The 23,040-nt window shown below is 44.6% G+C and overlaps 1 protein-coding gene across 10 annotated transcripts in view; it reads left to right on the forward strand.

Moving 5' to 3' along the window:
* The window catches only part of FRY (FRY microtubule binding protein), a 343,900-nt gene that overhangs the window by 167,405 nt on the left and 153,455 nt on the right, over window positions 1-23,040 (forward strand). For all 10 annotated transcript variants that reach the window (XM_053312387.1, XM_053312377.1, XM_053312379.1 and 7 more), the window contains one exon: window positions 22,649-22,702. In XM_053312387.1, the coding sequence (XP_053168362.1) occupies window positions 22,649-22,702 (54 nt within the window). The remainder of the gene's footprint in view (window positions 1-22,648; window positions 22,703-23,040) is intronic.

The following is a 23,040-nucleotide window of genomic DNA, read 5'->3' on the forward strand; positions in this document are numbered from 1 at the left end:
TTTGCAGCACATCCACATAGTCATTTCTTCCTGCCATACCAGTAGATGTTGAATCTCTCTGTATATGCTTCCCCTCTGTCACGTGTGGCCTGCTCGAGCACCAGAGCAGGCCTATCTGGTCCCATCTCTTTGACTCGCATTTTGACTTCCAGTGGAAGCCTGGAGAATGGTGTTCTTGAGAGTTCTCCTACAGTGTTCATCTTCAGCACCTGAGGCTTCTTTTTCCAGAATAATTGAAATATTTGAACTTCTATGGGGCATTGCTGGATAGCAGAGGGCCAACGGAGCATGGTAGGGCACTTTACTTCACTCTCCCCTCCATTTTTGCCTGTTTTTGCAATGGTTTCCCAGCCTTCAGGAACATAACACACACACCCATCCCCTCAATGCTCTTTTATTGGCCGTGTCATTACCCACGGTAATCTGCTGGAACGCCACGCCCCCCGATAATGGGGTTCACCTGTACACACTAAAATCAGTAGAGCAAATTTTAGAAGCCTAGTAAGAATGGTACAAAAGCAGTTTACAAGTCATTCCGCAAGCGTCCACCCTCATTGAGTTTATGGTTTATTGGAGGGAAATCCTTTTTAACTATAAGTTTCCAAAGCAGCAAAGCTGTGAAAGTACAATTAAAATATAGTCAAACAACAACAATATTAAAACAGAAAGTTATATCCCTTTAAGAGTCTAACTAATTAAAAAACACATGAGACAATGAAAAATGCAACTATATTTTGAATTTCAAAGTAGTTCACTAAAACTATTAAAATGTGCAATAATATTACAATGTCAGTGCAAAGCTGCTTGAAAAATCATTATTCATTCCAGAGGTTTGTATCTGAAATCATGAGATGGAGAGGATGAAACAAGCCCCAAGGTGCTTGTTTCTTGGAAATCCAAATTAAGCAGCTTTCATGCAGATTTTTCCAAAAGGAAACATTCAACAAAATTAAACGTGGCCAGATAGATGCCTTTGCACCTGAAGAAGGGCTTCCACAGTGACAATGAGAAGAAAGTTAGTCTAGATCAGTGATTCTCAAACTTGGGTCCTCAGGTGTTATTGGACTTCAACTCCCATAATCCCCAACCAAAGGCCACTGAGGCTGGGGATTATGGGAGTTGAAGTCCAATAACACCTGAGGACCCAAGTTTGAGAATCCCTGGTCTAGATTATCTAGAGAAATTTTCTTCTCATTGCCACTAAGAAGGATTTCTTTTCCTGCCTCCCCCTTTCTCTCCCCCTGTTGCTGCTTCTGTCTCCGTTTCTCTCCCTGCCATGGGGCAGCATTCCTTCTGCTTGCAGACACCTTGATCTCCATTCTAGGCATGCTTTGCACCCCCCGGTCCTCATAGCCAGAGGTGGGAAGGAAAGCCTGGCAACCCCCTTTCTGCAGAATTTCCAATCATCTCTGCAGCAGTGTAGGGAGCAGCTGGGTGCAGGCTTTCAATTTGACTTTTAACAAGGGCACTAATGACCTGCTGGCTCTAGGCATAGGAACATAGGAAGCTGCCATATACTGAGTCAGACCATTGGCTAGCTCAGTATTGTCTACACAGACAGGTAGCAGCTTCTCTAAGGTTGCAGGCAGGAATCTCTCTCAGCCCTATCTTGGAGAAGCCAGGGAGGGAACTCGGAACCTTCTGCTCTTCTCAGAATGGCTCCATCTCCTGAGGGGAATCTCTTACAGTGCTCACACTTCTAGTCTCCCATTCAAATGCAACCAGGGTAGACCCTGCTTAGCTAAGAGGACAAGTCATGCTTGCTACCACAAGACCAGCTCTTGCTACCACAAGACCAGGCATATGAGGTTTCTTTCCGTGGGTGGGGTATTACGTGAAAATGTGGTAGATCCCCATGGCTCACTTTGATAAGCAGTTAACAATTGGAACCAAGAATAATGGTTCCAGATCATGGACCACATCCTGCCCAAAACATCTAATGTGTTGACATCCTAGAGGGGTTTCTTCATTTCCTGCTGTCTTGTACTTTTTTAAAAAAATTGAATGTGGTAGGAAGCTGCCTTAGACTAAATCACACCTTTGGTTCAACTAGCTTAGCTTGTTTACACTGGATGGCAGTGGCTCTTCAGGGTTTCAGGCAGGGGTCTTTCCCAGGTCTACCTGGTGATATTAGGGAATGAAAGATACAACCTCCCACTCTCCTCTGAGGACTAAACTCTGGATCTCAAGCATAACAGCTGGGGTCACTAGCTGACAGCCAAGGAGCAGCACATTTTCTCTTATTTTGAAAGCTAAGGTCCTGTGGATTGTTTCTGCAGCTCTGAGATTGTGCCATGACACCAGGCACAGGGTACATATGGTACAGTGGAAGAGGAACATAGGAAGTTGCTGTTTACTGAGTATATGGTCCATCTAGCTCAGTATTGTCTACACAGACTGGCAGTGGCTTCTCCACGGTTGCAGGCAGGAATCTCTCTCAGCCCTATCTTGGAGATGCCAGGGAGGGAACTCGGAACCTTCTGCTCTCTCAGAGCGGCTCCATCCCCTAAGGGGAATATCTTACAGTGCTCACACATCAAGTCTCCCATTCATATGTCCCCTGCTTAGCTAAGGGGACAAGTCATGCTTGCTACCATAAGACCAGCTCTCCTATCTTTTGCTGCATATTCCTGAAGTGTCCATGGCCAACATTTTCTTGGGCCAAGCACATGTTTGGTAATGGTGCTGCTTTCAGTTATGCCGCTCCTTTGGCCTACTGGCATGAGATTATATCCATAATGCTGAATGCTCAATATGGGCTCATGAGGATAACACCTTGATTTTGTAGTAGTTTGTAGGCACAAAATCTGGCACAATGTAGGCTCTAGCATGACTGGGGGCCAGTAGGCACTGCTTTCAGTGTGTGTGTGTGTGTGTGTGTGCGCGCGCGCGCGCGCGTGTGTGCGTTTGCTGCTCCTTAAAAAAACTAATCATGTCATTTTCCCAGAGCAGTCCCATGACTATTCCTGAACTTGTATTCAGAGGCGTATCTAGGAAAAATAGCACCTAGGGCAAGCACTGAAATTGCGCCCCCTGTCCAAACATCTGACACCCATCTTTCACATAACTTTACCATTATATCACCTGAAAAATACAATTCAAGCTCGTTAATCTTTTAATATTTCAAAAACTATTTAGCAGTGGATGTAGCCAGACCAAAAAATACTGGAAAACTACAAATTTCAGTATGCTGGGGCTCATGAAATACCCAAATACTATGTGGAGGTGTACTTGGAAAAATAAACAGAAGTGCCTGTCTCATTCTCTACTATGAATTGTAACATCACTATTACATCAGTTTTAAAAATCAATGGAGAATTTGACTTTTCCCAGATATTCTGAAAATAATTAAAGGATATGCAGAGTAAGCTGTGTCACTGCTTGGAATATATTTTAGTATTTCAGAAAGACAGTTAAAATGAGAGAAAGAAAGCAAGAAACTCCCAGTGGCCTTAATACTAAGGATTTCACACTGATTCAAAGACAAACTCACTATTAATAGCCATATTATTAAGATATCACATTTAATTCACTTATCACAAGAAGCAAAGTAAGAGCAAATGAATACAATCCTAGCTCATAAGCTTCAGCTCAGTATTCACAAGCCCTGATTCTCTGTACATAGTGCCAAACTAAATATGTGTACAGTGACTTATACTAATTTTTTTAAAATTACCTGTAGCTCCTTCGGGGGGGGGTTCCTAAAGGCCATAGGGGGTCTGCAAAGGTTCCCCCTCCCCCACTGGCCTCTAGGGCCTCACAGGGGCCATTTGAGCATGTGCGGTGGTCATTTTTTAAAAATAAAATTTGTTTTTAAAAATGGCCACTGAAAACAAAATGTCCACCGTGCATGCTCAAATGGCCTCTGCAAAGCCTGGCATGGCCTAGGGCCTCACAGAGGCCATTTGAGCATGTGTGGTGGCCATTTTGTTTTTGGTGGACTTTAAAAAAAAATTAATTTAAAAAATGTCGCCCTCCTTAAAGTGGCACCCAGTGCACGTGCCCTGCCTGCCCTACCCTAGATACGCCCCGGCTTTTATTCAGCTGTGTTTTTCCACTGAGACGTGGTTGGGAGTGTTAACTGGAGAGCACATTCAAATAGAAGTTATATACTGTAAATATGAGGGTAAGATTAGTGTGGGCCCATATGTGTTTTCATGCTTTAGACTAGAGCTCTTGCAGTTAAAGTTATTGTTTTCCTGTTGTTTGATGCTACCAATAATATCTTTATAATCCTCTCTAATAAAACGCTTGGTGTCCGTCCGTGGACGGACACCAAGTGTGCGTTCGTGCCTCGACTGTTCTGAGCATGCGCGGAGCGCATGCTCAGAACAGTCCAAGGGAGACACGACCGCCAGCACCCGGCGGCCGTGTTGAGCGGTCACAAACGGCCGCCCCAAAGAAGCCGGGACTGCGGAGGAGGGAGAGACTGGCTGAGGCGGCGGCGGAGCCGCCACCTCGGCCATTAGCGGCAGCAACACCCAAACGAGCGCCAGAACCTGCCAAGCAGCTTGGGCGGCCAGAAACGGCCGCTCCAAAGAAAACAACAATGCGGGGGAGGGGGAGACTGGCTGAGATGGCGGAGGAAGAGGTGGCTGTGGCCGCAGCGGGCCGACTGGCCCCGATGGCGGCGGCCGTGGGGTGAGAGGGCTGGGAGGAGCAGAAGCGGCGGGCCGAGGAGAAGCCCAAGCGAGCAGCCCAACCGCCAGAAGTGGCGACAACGCACCCGGCCCGGCTGCAGGGAAGCAATGCCGATGGCGGCGGGACCAGCCCCACCGCCAGGAGAGAAGCAACGGTGGCAGCGGATCCCGCCGGGCCACGGAGAGCCCAGAGGCGGCGATGGTGCGTCCCGTCCGGCCGCCCAAGCACAAGATCGACAGCCAAGACTCTGGGCGGCAAAGTAACACACAAGCATACACACACACACACCACAAACAAAGCTCCATATAAAATCAGCAGCCATGTCCCACGTACCCCGCCAGCCCAGCCGCCCGAGAGCCAAAGGAGCGGGGGAGGGGGGAAACAACCAGCGAACACAGCCACCATTCCCTCCCCCTTTCCCCGGCCAGTGCGAGAGGCGGTGTGCGCACTCCTCCGCTGTTCAACGGAGGAGGAGACAGGGAAAGCGCTCTTCCACTAAAAAGGGGGAGGGGGGACTCTTTAACCCTTTCCTGACAGTTCATTAGAGGCGGCCGGAGAAGACACGGCCGCCAGAGACAACCAGAGGCGGCCGCCCCGAAAGAGCCAGAGGCAATGGCGGCAGCCAACAAACAGGACAGAGGCCGGAGAACCCTCAAATATGCCAGGAATCAACGTCCCCCCATTCCCCCCCAAAAATAAATAAAAAACACTTCCTCATTGCGCCGCCGCCTATCACCCTCCCACCCAACCAGCAAGCATCCAAGAACCCTAAAAAAAAAAAAAAAACCAACCCAAAAATGCAGAGCTTACCAAAACAGCTCCTCCCTGTGGTAAGCCTCTGCCTAGACTGCCGGCATGGACGTGAGGAACGCCTATTGCGTCACTAGCGTCCATTAAAGCAGTCTAGGAAGCAGCCTTGCATAGAGAGGAGCTCCTTTCACAAGCTCCTTGCTTCTCCTAATAAATCCCCCTCGCACACCACCAACACAAAAAATATAAACAAACGTCGCATTAAGCACTACACCAACACCCACAACAAACAAAGAATACCAATCAGTAACACAAAGCACAAGACACAACCCAGACACAACACTGCAAAGAAAAAAAGGTGGGGGGAGGAAAGCTAGCACCCGTTATTATAACGGGCTTAAAAATACTAGTATTATTATAAGTTGCTTACTAGTACCATAAGAATGTACAAAGTTGCATGCTTGTAAGTTCTTTGTAGTTGTGTCTATTGGGCATGTCCATATAAAGCCACATATATATTTTGTCACTTGTTTTAAATCATGTACTTATGTTATAACAGTACTGATTCAGAGTTGTGGAAGAATGTATAAAATTTCCATCTATATATATAATTCTGGGTGTGCCTTGGAATGTGCTTCCTGGCACCCAACTGATTGGCTGGGAAGCGGAGGCGCCTGATTGGCTGAGGCACACCCAGGAGGATTGGTTGCGTCGGTGGTGGTGGCGGGCCCGGCCGTGGAGGCCAGAGCCGCCAGTGGGCCTGGCCCAGCCGCGGATGCAAGCGGTGGCAGCGGGCTGTGCTGCGGAAGCAAGCGGCGGCGGAACCATCCCAGCCGTAGAAGCAAGCAGTGGCGGCGGGCCCGGCTGCGGAGGCAAGGCTCAAGGGGGGGGGAATTGAGGGGGAGAAGTGGTGGTGGGGAGGAGAGGCGACTGGGCCTGGCACGGGCCAGCTGTGGTCAGGAAGTGGAGACTGGGGCAGAAGGTAGGTGGGGAGAGGTAACCGCCAGCGCCAAAGAGCGTACAGATGCTCTGTGTGGGGTCGATTAGTTTAACTAAATTGGAATGAGCCTTCTATAAAATCTGCTCAAATGACATAGCTGCTATAGGCACCTCATCTCTGACAGAAGACAAATGTGTGCCATTTTGGAAAACTATAGTGCAGTTTGAGGTGGAAGGGCAGTCTGCTTATTCTTTAGAAGCACCGATATTTCTGGCCAAATTACTGGTTCTTACACAATGAACAGCTGCTATAAATACTGAAATAGAGGTTTCCATGTCCAAGGTACAAATCACTTGCCTTTAAAAAAGATGAAGTTTTGGCCTGTTGTATTGTTATAGTTATTCTGAAGTGTCAAAATAGAAAAGTAACATATTTGTCTTAAAATGTACTATTTTTGTTGTTTTTGCAATTTAATCCTGAAGATGAAGAGCAAACCTTTAAACTGTGCGGAATGCCCCATCTTCCCTCCAAAATGAAACTCTGATCTTCCTTGGATTGAGCAGATGTGCAATGCTTCTGTTTAATTAGAATTTGCCTCTCTTGTATTAGAATAAGTATTCTCTGAAATACAGGATCTTGTTATTGGTTTTCAAAGTCTGTATGATCATGGTTGTGCAATGGCATGGCAGACCTGGTTTCATATTCTAAAACGTAATGGCATAGTAGCTTTCTATTTAAAAAGAATTAAGCACCTACATGATCTCTGTATAATATTTGCTACCCTCTGGGGTTGGTGTGTGTGTGAGAGTGTGTTAACTATCTAACATTTTTACTCAGCTTCAGTGAAAGATTTTCATATGCAAAATGATTGATTGTTTGGTTCAAGAGAACTCATTAAGGTTGTTCACACAGCCATTAAGTGCAAGCGGGGAGAGAGTGGGGGGAAGGCAAGATCGAGCTTATCTTCCCCCTAGATTATCCCATCCAACGTATGGGATACACAGCTCGTGCAACCACATGATCTGCGCTGCTCTCTGGAGGCCAAGATAATGAGTCCTGGCCTTCAGGAATCCCGAAATGTGCCGTGCAAGCAGCACTGTGCATTTAGGGATTCCCCCGTGAGTTGGACACTCCAAGCATACACATGACCCCAGCACCGGGGTAAAGGGCACACTCATGTCCCTTTACCCCAGGTAAAAGCCCAGGTAAAAAAACTCAGGCTTGCAGGGGAGGCAGTGCCAGGAACGGCCTCAATCCCAGTGCTGCACACAAGTAACTCTACCCGGTAGGGCAGTCCTAACCAGGGTAGGGCTGCTTGTGTGCACAGCCTCATTTTGTACTTGACACAGTTACAGCAGTTTGATTTCCTGATATTTTGTTTACATGGGTAGTTTGTTTTGAAATAATAATTTCTTAATTTGCTTCAGTCTTTTATGTACTTGTATATTAAAGGGTGAATCAGTAGGCTAAAGCAAGTAAAGGAGTCTCCAGGAATGCTGTTGACTCACTTAAGCTTAAACCACTGTGGAATGGTCAGGTATGCAAAAGTGGGTGGAACCATTGAATTGATCATTCAGTCCAAGTCCCAATGGTATGTATGTTTCATGTGGAAGTTACTAAGGGTATCTGTGGATGGCTAAAACACCTCTAGGAATTTCTGCCTGTGTATACAATGGGTGATCTGCTATAACAACTTGAAATAACAATATTTTAAAATGCAGTAATACTTGATCATATTGGCTTGTTTATACAAGGAAGTCTGTCAGCAGGTATTGGTACATTAGGGTGTGATTCTGTCTTACTTGGCTGAAAACTCCCCACTTTTGCCCCCTTTTTGCTGTACTGCTCACGTCAGAATCCTGCTTTGTGAGTGAGTGAGTGAGTGAGTGTAATAAGAAGGAATCATGAGGAAACCAGTGTTTTGCCTTAACTATTTTTTTAAATCAGCTAGGTGAGGCCACAGTTTTATTGATGGTGTACACCCACGTTGTTTCAAGTAAAATCCAGATCTCTGTTCCTATACACTTTCAGGAGTTCTGATCCCACCTTTGCTGTTTCCCCTTGCCTTCTCCTGTCCCATTGTCCACCTCCCTCTTTGTAAGCACTGTAGTGTATACAATTACCACTGTAAAGGAACAAGCAGGATTGGCATTAACAAGGTTAGCTGGAAAATAATGTTTTGTTGACTGGTTATTTCCATTAGGGTATGGGGTTCCTTTTGGCTTTCCCTATTATCTATATTTTTTATATCTTTTGAAGTTGAAAATACAGTAGTGTGGATGTGTTACGTTAATAATGTTATTTCTGTATTTTATAACTTCCAGTTGCCTTCTTTGCCTAACAGCATGTGTTCTATACACCAGAATTTTAAATGTGAGAAGCAAGATTGTAAACCTGTTTTAAAAATATTGGAAGCTGTATGTACTTTGTGCCCAGTACTTTGCATGAGTTGTTTCTGAATTGATTTCTTGTAGTTACTGGTTGGACTCTACGCACAGTGGTTATGCTGTGTGGGAAGGGGACAAGAATGTTTCTGCTTCTGTTAATCTCTAGAGAATTTGTCATTGGACCTGTCCCATGTGAGAGTGCTTGGCCTCTGTGACTCCTGGGGGAAAGGGTGTCTGGTTGTTTCTGTATCTTATTTTTTTATCAGTGCTTTGAGATTCCTGTGGTTTGGGAGCAGCTGCCAAAATTCTTTCAAATATTGCTTTAGCCCAATGATTCCCATGGCAGGATACCTGACTTACTAGGTTTCTCTGTTTATTCACAGAGCACACACAGTACACAGAAAGTAGTTGCCATCTATCCACCAGAGTGTAATTTCTTGTTTCTGTGGTCCACCTATTCCATATGTGGGTGTCCAAGGAATAGATGGAGATAAGACTGCTTAAAGCTGGTATATACTGGGAAATTGGTGCAATTTAATTTTTTATGCAATATTTTAATCTGTTAAAATAAAAAACATTTTTTCTTGAGGAAAAGGGAGCTTTCAACCACCTAGTAATCAATTTTCAATTCTTATTATTTTTAATTTTAATTTACAGGCTCCATTCTCCTAGGGACTGAAAGAAGATAATAGCATATTTGAAAAAAAGGCTTACAAATATTAATGGTATAAAAAGTATTCAACAAAAAAGGCTGCTTTCTAATCTAAACCCCAAATATGAGCCCGAAAAAGGACTTTGCATTGTTTTCTTAAAGGTTTTCTTGCTGTGGGTTAGGGATGTGCATGAAACCGGCACCTGCTGATCCAAAGGTGAGGGGAATAACTAAGGGTGGGCGAGGGTGCTCTTACCCCTCCTGCTGTATTTCCCCCGCTGGCGCTGTGTATTCAAACAGTCCCGTGGGGTGGCAGCGTACCTCCCTGCGACCCCATTGCTTCCTTGAACCAGAAGTGACCAGAAGTTTCTGATGCACGTTGTATGTGTGCGCAGGTGTGTGCAGCACGCACACATATGACGTGCGCACGCACACTGTAAACTTGCAGTCACTTTGGGTCAGAGGAAACAATGGGGTCGCAGGGAGGTATGCTGCCCCTGCACCAGACTGTTTGAATACACAGCGCCGGCGGGGGGAAACGCAGCAGGAAGGGTAAGAGCACCCTCCTCCGCCCTTAAAGTTATCCACCACCTCCACCTTCAAACCGACTCAAACACCTGGTCCACAGAACTGTTTTGGCGCACCTAGAATGGAGCGCCAAACCGTTCCGTGCACATCCCTACTGTGGTTTGCTTTAGCGGTGTGCCCGAACCGGTCCAGCGGCCATTCCAAAGAATGGCCGAACTGCCGGACCGGTCCAGCCCTGCCTGGTTCGGGTCCGGGTGGGGGGTATGCCTTTAAGGGCGGGAGGGCTTGCTTAGCCCTCCCGCCTCCTTGCCCCCGCCAGCGCCCGTATTTAACAGTATAGGGGCGCTGGAAACCAGCCGCCCCGCCGCCGCCACGGCGAAATAACCCCCAAAGCCAGCCAGCCAGCCCTCCCTCCCTCCCAGCTAGCTGCCCGCCCGCACACCCACCCACCCGCTCGCTCACCCGCTCACTGGATAAGAAACGAGAGGAGCTCCGGCACAGAGCTCCTCTCGTTCGGAAGGCCTCCTGCAGAATGGCGGCTTGCGCGCGCATGCGCGCGCCGCAAAGCACACCGTTCTCCGGAGGCCCGGTCTACCCGCCGGGAAAGGGCCGGGTAGACCGGGCCTCCGATCGCTGAGTAGACCGGGCCTCCGATCGCCGGAGGCCCGGTCTACCCAGCGATCGGAGGCCCGGTCTACCCGCCGGGAAAGGGCCGGGTAGACCGGGCCTCCGATCGCTGGGTAGACCGGGCCTCCGGCGATCGGAGGCCCGGTCTACCCGGCCCTTTCCCGGCGGGTAGACCGGGCCTCCGGAGAACGGCGTGCTTTGCGGCGCGCGCATGCGCACGCAAGCCACCATTCTGCAGGAGGCCTTCCGAACGAGAGGAGCTCTGTGCCGGAGCTCCTCTCGTTTCTTATCCAGTGAGCGGGTGAGCGAGCGGGTGGGTGGGTGGGCGGGCGGGCAGCTAGCTGGGAGGGAGGGAGGGCTGGCTGGCTGGCTTTGGGGGTTATTTCGCCGTGGCGGCGGGGGGGGCGGCTGGTTTCCAGCGCCCCTATACTGTTAAATACGGGCGCTGGCGGGGGCAAGGAGGCGGGAGGGCTAAGCAAGCCCTCCCCGCCCTAAAAACAAGGCCCCCCTTCGGTGCCAGTCCGGACTTCTCCGGACCGTGCACATCACTAGTTTGCTTCCTAGATTTAAGAACAAATTGCTCAGTTGGATTCCACTTGATATAAACTACTTCTTCTTTCTTTTTGGTAATCTTTTAGTGACTTTGCGGTCTCATGGGGACTTTGTATACAGAAGAAGATGGCATAGTACCTGATTTGGCTACAATTAAATTACAATATCTTATATAGTGAATAATGATTGTACACATCATTTTCTGAAAGGGGAATCAGATAGCTCCAGTGGTGCAATTTTGGATGGCAGTGGTGGTTGTACTGCAGGATCAAGATTTTAGCTTCCACAGTACAGGGTTTTTCCCCCTGGGCAGATATTAAAGGCAGGTGCTAACTGCAATCTTGTTTGATTAGCATGTGCAAAATCCTGGCCTTTCATTGACTTATAGTAATAGACCCCTAATGGCACAGTGGATAAATGACTTGCCTAGTGAGCATGAGGTTGTCGGTTCAAATCCCCGCTGGTATGTTTCCCAGACTATGGGAAACACCTATATCAGGCAGCAGCAATATAGGAAGATGCTGAAAGGCATCATCTCATACTGCGCAGAAGTCGGCAATGGTCAACCCCTACTGTATTCTACCAAAGAAAAACCACAGGGCTCTGTGGTTGCCAGGAGTTGGCACCAACTCAATGGTACACTTTACCTTTAATAGGCTGCTAGTAGATCATAGTGTTAATGCCGCTTATCTCCCCAAGTGAAAGTGTTTTTCTATGGGCTGAATCAAAATATTTGTGTGTGTTTTCTTCCTCTTTACTCTCCCCTTTCAACTATAGTGTGTTTCTCACCAGACCTATTAAGAAATATATATGTGAAGAGCTCCAAAAGGATCTCACCAAACTGAGTGAGTGGGCGACAAAGTGGCAAATGCGGTTCAATGTTGGCAAGTGTAAAGTGATGCACAGTGGGACGAAGAACCCCAACTTCAAGTATATGCTGATGGTATCTGAGCTGTCGGTGACTGACCAGGAGAGGGATCTTGGGGTTGTGGTGGACAGCTCGTTGAAAGTGTCGACAAAATGTGCGGCAGCTGTAAAAAAAAGGCCAATTCTATGCTAGGGATCATTAGGAAGGGGATTGAAAATAAAACGGCTAATATTATAATGCCCTTATACAAAACTATGGTGCGGCCACAACTGGAGTACTGTGTACAATTCTAGTCACCACATCTAAAAAAGGACATTGTAGAACTGGAAAAGGTGCAGAAGAGGGCAACCAAGATGATCAAGGGCCTAGAGCACCTTTCTTATGAGGCTAGGCTACAACACCTGGGGCTATTTAGTTTAGAAAAAAGACGACTGAGGGGAGACATGATAGAGGTCTATAAAATCATGCATGGTGTGGAGAAAATGGATAGAGAGATATTCTTCTCCTTCTCCCATAACACTAGAACCAGGGTTCATCCCATGAAATTGATTGCCAGGAGGTGTAGGACCAACAAACGGAAGTACTTTTTCACACAACGCATAATCAACTTGTGGAATTCTCTACCACAAGATGTGGTGACAGCCAACAACCTGGATGGCTTTAAGAGGGGTTTGGATAACTTCATGGAGGAGAAGTCTGTTGACAGCTACTAGTCAGAGGGCTGTAGGCCACCTCCAGCCTTGGGGGCGGGGTGCCTCTGGGTACCAGTTGTGGGGGAGTAACAGCAGGAGAGAGGGCATGCCCTCAACTCCTGCCTGTGGCTTCCAGCAGCATCTGGTGGGCTACTGTGCGAAACGGGATGCTGGACTAGATGGGTCTTGGGCCTGATCCAGCAGGGCTGTTCTTATGTTCTTATATATTTGGAACCCGTGGATTGTTGAATGGTAAACAGCAGTAGCACAGTTTAAGGACAGGCCCAGCCCAAACCCTTGGCACCTGAGGCGGTGTTATGAGTGGCCGCCAGCATCCCTATACCTGCAGCTGTACACCAGTCTGTCCTGCCCTGATCTTTCCTATCTCAAGTGTGCCACCCCCAACGGCTCTCTGTGCCAGTATTTCCCACTTCCCTGTGCCAGTTTCTCTCTCTCCTGCTTAATCTGTTACTCCCCCCGAACCCAATCTGATCCTTGCCTGATAGAAGCAGCTGCTCTCTTCCCTCCTCATCCTGCTCTCAGGCAGGATATGGGATATGAAGCAGAAAAAAATGTATGAAGGAGCTTGCACTTCCTCTTGCTCTACTCCCTGCCTCCCCCCCCCACCAGTGCCTTGAAGGAAGTGGATAAGTTACTGGGAAGAATGGGAGCAATGGGATTGATACTGGCACCAGCCTGCTGATGGGGCAGTCAGCGAAGGCAGCTGAGGCTAATTCACCACTTCTGCCAATCCATCAAGTGACTGCCTCCTCAAGCTTTGTCAGCAGGCCAGCACTGTAGAGACCTTTACCATCTTCTTTGATGTGTTCACACTAAGAGCCAGCGTGGTGTAGTGGTTAGAGTGCTGGACTAGGACTGGGGAGACCTGAGTTCAAATCCCCATTCAGCCATGAAACTAGCTGGGTGACTCTGGGTCAGTCACTTCTCTCAGCCTAACCTAGGTTGTTGTGAGGAGAAACCTAAGTATGTAGTACACCGCTCTGGGCTCCTTGGAGGAAGAGCGGGATATAAAATGTAAAAATAAAAAATAAAATAAAATAAATACAGTTGCTTTATTCCATGTGAAACAAGCCAAGATGGTTGATTAAATTCACTCTGAGTTTTGCACAACCTGATCACCATGAAGATGTAATATAACAATGATTAGGAGATTGGGATTACTCTGTGGGTTCACACACTCCTCTCCTCACATGTGTAAATCTATGCCTCTGTTCCCTTTTTAGAACTAACCATGATACAGCATTTTGTCTGCAGCAGTGGTTATACTAGCCATAGTTAGCTCAGACCAGAGTGTGTGCAAAAACCCCTTTTAACCACAAGCCCAAGAGCTACTTTGAGTCCAAGGCCTTGGCCATTCCCAATGAAATGTACATGCCCACAAATGTCTTATGAAATTCCCCTCTGGGTCGACATATATTGATCATGTGGTGTATGAGGGCGGGGAGACAGGGCTGCCTTCATAATGGGAGGAAATTAGAAGCTACTATATCTGGTTTGTGTCAGTTTACTGTAATTTACTAAAGGTCTAAAGCTGGCAAATTATTGTTTGTCTGAAAATCAGGATCAAACTCTTGTACAAACTTTGGTTTGCTGTAAGCCACTACTGCAAAATTCTCCACTTGCCTGTGGAGGAAGGAGGAAATGTGTGAAATTGAGGCTTCTGCCTTCTTGTGTTTGTAACGTTTATGGTTTTTGCGCTTAACATCTGAATGCAATTATCTGCATCAGCTCAGTGTCTTGCTCAATTTTTTGGATTCTCATTCTTAGTTTTGTGTGTCTGTGTGTAGAATGGAGCTACATATCTGAACCAACTTGCAGAACCAAACACAAATAAAGGGCATAATTCAGTCAAAATTAAGCACTTCAAAGTTTTACTAGTTACAGGAAAAGCATTAAGCTGTCCCATTGAAACTGTGGACTGAACAGTACTTAATTTGGATGGATCATGCCCCAAATATTTCAAGCACAGTTACTTGGAGAAGAATAATATATTCCCCATTAACTATATTTCTAGTGATATATATGTTTTTAATGAACAGTTTTTAAAACTGCTAATGTTGGTACTGCTGGTTCTGATGAAAAGATGTTATATGTGAAGAATGATTATCTACACAGCAAACACAGAGGAAATATATTTACTAATTTTACTTTCCTAATATTCTGCTGTGCTACCCACAGCAGTAAGAAAGTTCACAGCTTTTGATTCCCATTTATTATTTCATTTTCCTTATTGGCTTAGCCTTCCAGTAAGGTACTTTGGTTGTGATTAGAACAAACAATTCACTAAGTATCTCTTACAAGTGTTTTCAGGATTATGATGTTGCTTTCTAAATCCACAACTCAATAGCCATTTCATCACTGGCCTGTTTTATAGCACCCAGAGTTAGTAGGCATTGCACAATAGCAGTTAAAATCACAAGCTTCAGGCGTTCAATCTTAAGAATCCATTTGCCACTGAAGATGAGCATCTTATTTCATGCATTCAAACATACATTTATGTTCCACGGGGCTCTTCTTAGAAAAAAAAACTAGTACTACATTTAGAAAACATGACATTATTTGAATGTATTTTTCCTTGTATCCGGGCAGTAAAAATTAGTGCCTCATTTGATTCTTTTTAAGGTACTTATTGTGAATGCTTATTGGCGAAGGCATGGCAAAACATATCCAGCTGTACATTGTGAGTATCAGTAGGATGAGCAGAACTGCTTTGCCATGCAACCTGAAGTCAGCACAATCAATCATTTATCAAGTTATGAAAATATGTCCATGAAATATAAGATGTATCAGGGAAATGAAAGTAACATAGTTTAGTGTGAGGAAAATTTTTTTTATTAACATGATCATATTCATGTTTTGGCTCTGATCAACAAACCCTCTGTTCCCAAGCTTAAATCTGCTGGTGAAAAGTGCAGGATCTTTTCTGTTGTGGCACCAGTTTTATAGAAAAGCTTCCCTAGGGATGCTCTCTTAGCTTCATCAATGGATACCTTTTGCTGCCTGGCAAAAACTTGTTTTTGAATTCACAAAAACATGTTATGTTTGCATAGCTGTTGTTTATCACACTTAGTTATTTTCAATTTCCGTGTGTATGTTTTTCAAGTAATCTTTTGTGTGTGTGCCTTGCATTTTAAATGTTAATGTGTTTATACCTCTTGTATGTTGCTTTGTGCCTTTTTGGAAAAACAAATGTCAAATTTTATGAATGTCGGTTAGGCATAAGAGAGCTGTTCAGACATGGAAGAACTCAGAGTGTGTGTAGGGGGTAGGGGGCAGAAATGTTGAAACACCATAGCCATGATCCAAGGTTCTGCAGATTTCTGGCAGCTACATGGAGGACTGCATGAGCAGAGGTTTCTTAATCATTTAGATATCAGATAACACTCTGTGAATGCAGTGGACACAGACATGTGGAAGATTCTCCAACATTAAAAATATGTTCTGTGTATGTATATATGAGGCAGTCCTTGATCATGTAGAGCTTCATGTCTGCATTAGAGCTTACACATTTCCATTAGAGCTAATGGATCATGACAAAATATTAAATATGGTAATAACATCTGAGCAGAATATTAGGAATTGTGAGCACAAATGAGCAATAGAATGCATTCAGAACATAAGAACAGCCCTGCAGTATCAGGCCCAGAGCCCATCAAGTCCAGCATCCTGTTTCAAACAGAGGCCCACCAGATGCCGCTGGAAGCCTACAGGCAGGACTTGAGGGCATGTCCTCTGTCCTGTTGTTACTCCCCTGCAACTGGTACTCAGAGGCATCCTGCATTTGAGGCTGGAGGTGGCTTATAGCCCTCTGACTACTAGCCATTGATAGACCTCTCCTCCATGAAGTTCTCCAAACTCCTCTTAAAGCCATCCAGGTTGTTGCTAAGGACAAATTTGTTTAATCTCCATCTCTTTGAGTTGTAAGGAGCAACACTCTGAATAAACATCTGCCATGAATTGTATTATCTGTCAGATGTGATATACTGCAAGTGATGATGACATTGAGGACCATTTTAATCCTTAGTTTCTGTGTGGGTTTTTTTAAAAGGGCAGTTTACCTTGGGAAATGCATAAGGGCTATCTTTTCGCCTACTTTTATTATCTTGATATATATTCATAATGAAAGGAGTTTCATGTGAAAAATGAGTTCTGAGTATGCAAATGGGACTGTAATATAACAGTTATTAAAATGGGTATATGTGTATTAAGTCATCTTTGGTTCTTATGTAACATTTTTTTCTGCCCAAATGATGGTTTGCTTGAAATGAATAAGCACCTTCTTTATTCAGAGCTCTGTGACTGTAGCTCTTGGCTCTGTATTCAACTTACCATTTTGTACAAGATTTGGATGCCCTTGCTTGGAGCATAAATGAGTGACTGAAATCCTGAGATGGAGTAAAAACTTCATATTAGATTTTCTTTGTGGTTTCTGGAATAGATGGGGGGAAATGAAGCTTATAGAGCCTGAGAAGGTACTTTTTAGCTTGGGGCAGATGAATCTCCATGTAATTGTGTCTCATTAAAAATTTCTGTGTCATTGATGTAGGAAGGTAGAGTACCAATAATTAAATTTGGCCATGAGGGGAGCAAAAGAAGGGGCTCCAAGGATTTGGGGCCCTAAGTTTTGGGGTCTTGAGTTTTTAATGGATATTAAAATCAGTGCAACTACATAAAATCCTGTTTCATGTATTTTGCTCCTTCTTCATGAACCCCACTGCTTATTAAGATCATTGGGGGAGGTCTGGAGTGGTTACTGCTGGCTAGTTTAGCAGTGACTTAAAACCGGACCTTCTCTAGGGTTGCCTCAGGACTTTGGAATGCATTCCTAAATGAAATAAGAACCTCCACATCTCTGGCTCTTTTAAAGTGATTTTTGAAAATGCATGTATTTTATCAGATTTTTTGTTTATAATGTGTTGAAGTTTTATTCATGGTTATTTTAATTTGTTTTGTGTGAGTTAAGGTTTTAATTGTTGTGTTTTAATTTGTAGATAGATAGATAGATAGATAGATAGAAGTTGCTACAGATGCTGCCACCAATATCTGGCACACAAGTTAACCTTGCCCTGCATCAGGCTAGATTGCACAACACATTAGTGATTCTCTGCCACCTCCTCTCCCTTGTCCCAGGCAGCCACATTATCCCCTCCCCACAGGAAGCCAAGTGACAAGAAGTCACAGAGCAGTCACTTTTTTCTTTTTATCCCCATTGAGAGGAATCTTTAGAAGAAATTGAATTTCGCAGTTTCAGGAGAGCCATTCCAGCCAAGAAGATTGATTATATTGAGATGCCAATATAAGTAACTGGTGGTGTGTGAAATCCTTTTGGTGTTTACCATTATGGACAAGCTGCCACTTGGTCAGCAATGGTTTATTCATAAGCAATTATGAGTGAACACGTACATCTTGTTTGCATGTGCTTTTAAAAGATGATCTTGACAGTTTCTCACAAGATTGTGCTAGATGAATTTCCTCAAACTTTGAACATTCTGAGTTTGAAAACTCTTGTAGAAATCGCTGCTTTGAATTGTAGTATTGTACTTATGTGGTGGTTGTTTTTTAAATCAAATCTCAAAATAGCTAGAAATAGAAAAGTTGTAGAAAGAATCCTTGATCCTTTTGGCCTCTTTTTTCTTTTCTTTTAATGTATATACCACCTTTCATTAAAACAATCCCAAGGCGGTTTACAGCAAAATTTAAAAACAAGATTATAAAAATGACACAGTTAAAATATTAAGCTAAAACTACAAGACAAATCTGATTAAAAAATTTAAAACACAAGTATAAAAACAATACAAAGTACAAAGAGCAGCAGCAGAGACAAACATATAAAAGCTTGGGTAAAAAGCCAAGATTTAACATGCTTTCTAAAAGCTGTGATGGAGACTGAGGAGCGAATAACCACCAGGAGAGCATTCCAGAGTCTGGGGGCAGCAACAGAGAAGGCCCTGTCCTGTGTGTACGACAACTGAGCCTCCCTCATTGTCGGCACCCGGAGCAGAGCCCCCTCAGATGACCTTGTCAACCAGACATTAACCCTTGGGAGCAGGTGGTCCCTCAGACATCCAGGGCCCAAATTGTTAAGGGCTTTAAAGGTCAAAACCAGCACCTTGAATTGGACCTGGAAACTGGTAGTCAGTGCAGCTCTTTCCAAATTGGTGTGATGTGCTCCCCTCAGGCAGCTCCAGATAAAACCCTAGCTGCCACATTTTGCACTAGCTGCAGTTTCCAGATATTCTTCAAGGTCAGCCCCACGTAGAGCGTGTTACACTAATCCAGCCATGACATGACTAAGGCATAGATAACTGTGACCAGATCTGCCCTCTCGAGAAATGGACGCAGCTGGCGCACTAGCTGAAACCCTGCAAAGACACCCCTGGCCACCACCTCCACCTGAGCTTCCAAAAGCAGAGCCGGGTCCAGTAGTACCCCCAAGCTGCGTACTTGCTCCTTCAAGGGGAGTGCAACACCACCCAGAACCGGTAAAATCTCCACATCCCGATTGGCTCTCCTACTGACCAACATTACCTCCGTCTTGTCCGGATTCAATTTCAGTTTATTAGTCCACATCCAACCCATCACGGCCTCCAGCCCCCAATTCAGGACATCCACTGACAAGGAGAGAAAGAGCTGAGTGTCATCTGCATATTGCTGACAACTCAGTCCAAGTCCCCAGATGACCTCTCCCAGCAGTTTCATGTAGATGTTAAACAGCATGGGGGACAAGACCGAACCCTGCGGGACCCCATAGGCCAATGGCCATGGAGCCAAGCAGTAGTCCTCCAGCATCACCTTCTGGACCATCCCCCCAAGAAAGGACCGGAACCACTGCAATGCAGTGCCTCCAATTCCCATACTTGAGAGGCGGCCCAGAAGGATACCATGGTTGATGGTATTGAAAACCGCCGAGAGGTCCAGCAGAACCAACAGGGACGCACTCCCCCTGTCTAGTTCCCAGCGTAGGTCATCCGCTAGAGAGACCAAGGCAGTCTCAGTCCCATATCCGGGGCGGAAGCCAGATTGAAAAGGGTCCATATAATCCGTATCATCCAAGACCCTCTGCAGCTGGGACACCACCACACGCTCTATCACCTTGCCCAAAAAAGGGCAGGTTAGAGACCAGTCTATAGTTGTTGGGTTGAGGGATCGAGGGAGGGTTTTTTAAAATAATGGTTTTCTTTCAATGCAGTCCTCTCGCTTCAAAATCCAAACATAGATTACAAGATTTGTGGCCTGAGTTAACTGCTATAAAATCACCACCAAAAATACCCGTGAATGTATATCTTTTGCTAAGATGTACATTGGTAAAATGTTCCCCCCACCACCACCCAATTAAGTTGTATGTGGGTTGTGAGGTTGGATTTAATTTAGTTTTGCTTATTTTTGGAACATGATTAAAATGTGAATTGCAGGGAAATTTGGTGGGAATGGTTTAATAGAATAGAAGTTTAACAGAATAAAAGCACAGGAGGACAAAGGTGAGAAACCCTGCTAGAGCAGTGCACAGTAGTATTTGTTTTCAGGGGTCTAGCGCTTATATGCCAGTCTTTTAATAAAATATATTTCCTCTGTTCTGTTACCACTTCAGTTTCCCTGTAGCTGATGCTCAGCTTGGGAGGCTTAGATTGCTTTAACAAGTAGTTAAAGATGCCTCATCAGAAACCCCAAAATAAACGATGGCCCTGATGTCTACCTTTTCAGTCAGGGTGCATTCAGACCTGTTCAAATCCTGGATGCTTTTAGAATTTATCTTCAGGTCTGCCCAATTGCACCTTGACTGTGCTTTAGCCGAGTGACTATTCCCAGTCATGCCCTGCTTGGATTAGCTTTAACCATATTGTGAAAATGTCCTTGGTCTCATAGGGCAGGACTGGACTAGGGCTCGACTGGACTAGGGCTCAAGGGCTGCTGCTGTGCAGTGAGTTGCCACAAGGAGCAGCAGATCCCCAGCTTAGGCAGAACCTGATAGGCAACCTGAGAGAGCTATGGCCTTCATAGTCAAAACTTAGGGACAGAGGAAGCTGCCATATACTGAGTTAGACCATAGGTCCATCTAGCTCAGTATTGTCTACCCAGACTGGCAGTGGCTTCTCCAAGGCTGCAGGCAGGAATCTCGCTCAGCCCTATCTTGGAGATGCCAGGGAGGGAACTTGGAACCTTCTGCTCTTCCCAGGACGGCTCCATCCCCTAAGGGGAATATTTCACAGTGCTCACGCATCATGATTTCCCATTCATATGCAACCAGGGCAGACCCTGCTTAGCTAAGGGGATAAGTCATGCTTGCGACCATAAGACCAGCTCTCCTCTCTGCACAAACATGGTTGTGTGCTTTTGTCTGTGGACCTGTTCTCATGACTCCTCCTAAGCATATAGCAGCAATACTCCGGGGCAGCTTTCTGTATGTCAAAGACATGCAAAACTCAGCTTTTTTGTACATGACCAGAAGTGCTCAAAGAGTTGTGGTGGTGTACAAAACGTCCATCTATGTTACATGGCATCAGCATAGCTCAATGTATTGTAGGTCAGTGGGAACCACAGCTAAAAGTGTGGATTGATTTGAAAACTGTCACAGTCACATGGTAAGAGGGTTTAAGAACAGTTCCCCCTTACATCTCCTCTAATTTGCTCTCGCTTGACTGTTTGCACCTTCTGGGCTTGGCTTATGGCTTTGGCCAATTTCTCCTATGTGTTGATAGTTTGTCTGGACCTAGTTCTCCAAAAGATTCTAGGCCAGCCTTTAAAAGTTCACCTATGGGACATGCTGGCCTCATCTCTGAAAGTTGTGAGCAATTTTAAGTTCTCAAAAGAAATTAAATAGCTTCATTATGTTAAAGCAAGCTGAACAAAACAGTGATAAAGAGTTAAATTATTAACAGCAGTATAAGGTGAGAGGAATGAACCTAATGGGTACAGGAGCAGGAGGTATATTTAGAATAGGTTTGGAAAAAATATAGAATTGCAGAGTTGAGATAAAACAGGAAACCTGCCCCAGATAATAGGAGCTTCAAAGGAAAAACCTTTTGTACCAGTGCTGGGATATCAAGACACAGAGAAGGGAGGGGCCATAACTCAGTGTAGAACACATGTTTTGCTTACAGAAGGGCCAAGGTTCAATCCTTGGCATCTCTAGGCAGGGCTGGAAATGATGCCCTGTCTAAAGCTCTGGAGAGATATTATCAGTCAGTGTAGATGAAACTGGGCTAGATGGACAAATGATCTGACTCAGTAGAAGGCAGCTTCTTACATTTTTACAAGAGTGACATTAACCATATTAACGTGTTATGTTCCATATATGTACAGTTATTCACACATTGCATTCAGTCAATATACAGCAGTACACACAACACTATTCTACTTTTTTGAGGGGCCCACTACCCATGTTGACTTTTAAAATGAATATATGAATTGTCAAATGAAAACTTGTACATGTTGTAAATCACTTTCTAGATTCCCTTCTTTCTTGGCTTTATTTCTAGGCTGTTCAGTTACACTCTCATCTACATGAAACTGAATAGTCCTGTCTGGTGACAAATTTTGTTTTCATTTTCTAAGAATATGGAGTATATATTACTGTATCTGTGCTGAAGCTATGAATCCCTACCTATAAAATTATATAATTTGTTTTGATCCAGCTTTCTTTTAATGAAGAAAACTATTATCTAGACTCAAAATGTAAATGACCCATTGTATGTTTTTTGGTGTGAAAAGTAAATGGAATGTTATGTTAAAAAAATCTGTTGACCAATAGATGATGTAGATGTTGACTGTTCCTGCCAAAACATATTACAGTATCTATACTAACTGTATTATAAAACAATTAAAAATTAAGAATTTGTTTAAGGCACCTTAAACATACATATTTGAGTACTGTTATTTATAAGTACAGTTTTTTCATTTGTCTGGATGACAAAAAGATAGCATAACCAAAGCACAAAAACATCTCACAATGTTGTTCCTTAACTAATATATTTTTAAAAATATTTATTGTAGGAAAAGCCTCTGAGCAAATCCCTGCAACGTGGAGAAGATCCCCAGTTTGATCAAGTAAGTTATGTCTGAGATAAAAAGCCTTCTCTCTTTTCCTTCCTTCCTTCCTTCCTTCCTTCCTTCCTTCCTTCCTTTCTTTCTTTCTTTCCTTCTTTCCTTCCTTCCTTCCTTCCTTCCTTCCTTCCTTTCATTTCATTTCATTTCATTTCTAGACTGTCTCATCCAAAGGCTCTGGGTGGTGCACAGTTTAAAAACAAACAAACAACAACATTAAAACAAACACCATTTAAAAACACACTGCTTAAAACAATATAAAAGCAATTTTGAAACAATTCAGGGCCATTTAAAAACCAATTAAAATACTTATGGCCAGGCCAAACAAGTAAGTTTTTAAG

This window comes from Hemicordylus capensis, chromosome 3, assembly GCF_027244095.1.
Source record: "Hemicordylus capensis ecotype Gifberg chromosome 3, rHemCap1.1.pri, whole genome shotgun sequence".
NCBI lineage: Eukaryota > Metazoa > Chordata > Lepidosauria > Squamata > Cordylidae > Hemicordylus > Hemicordylus capensis.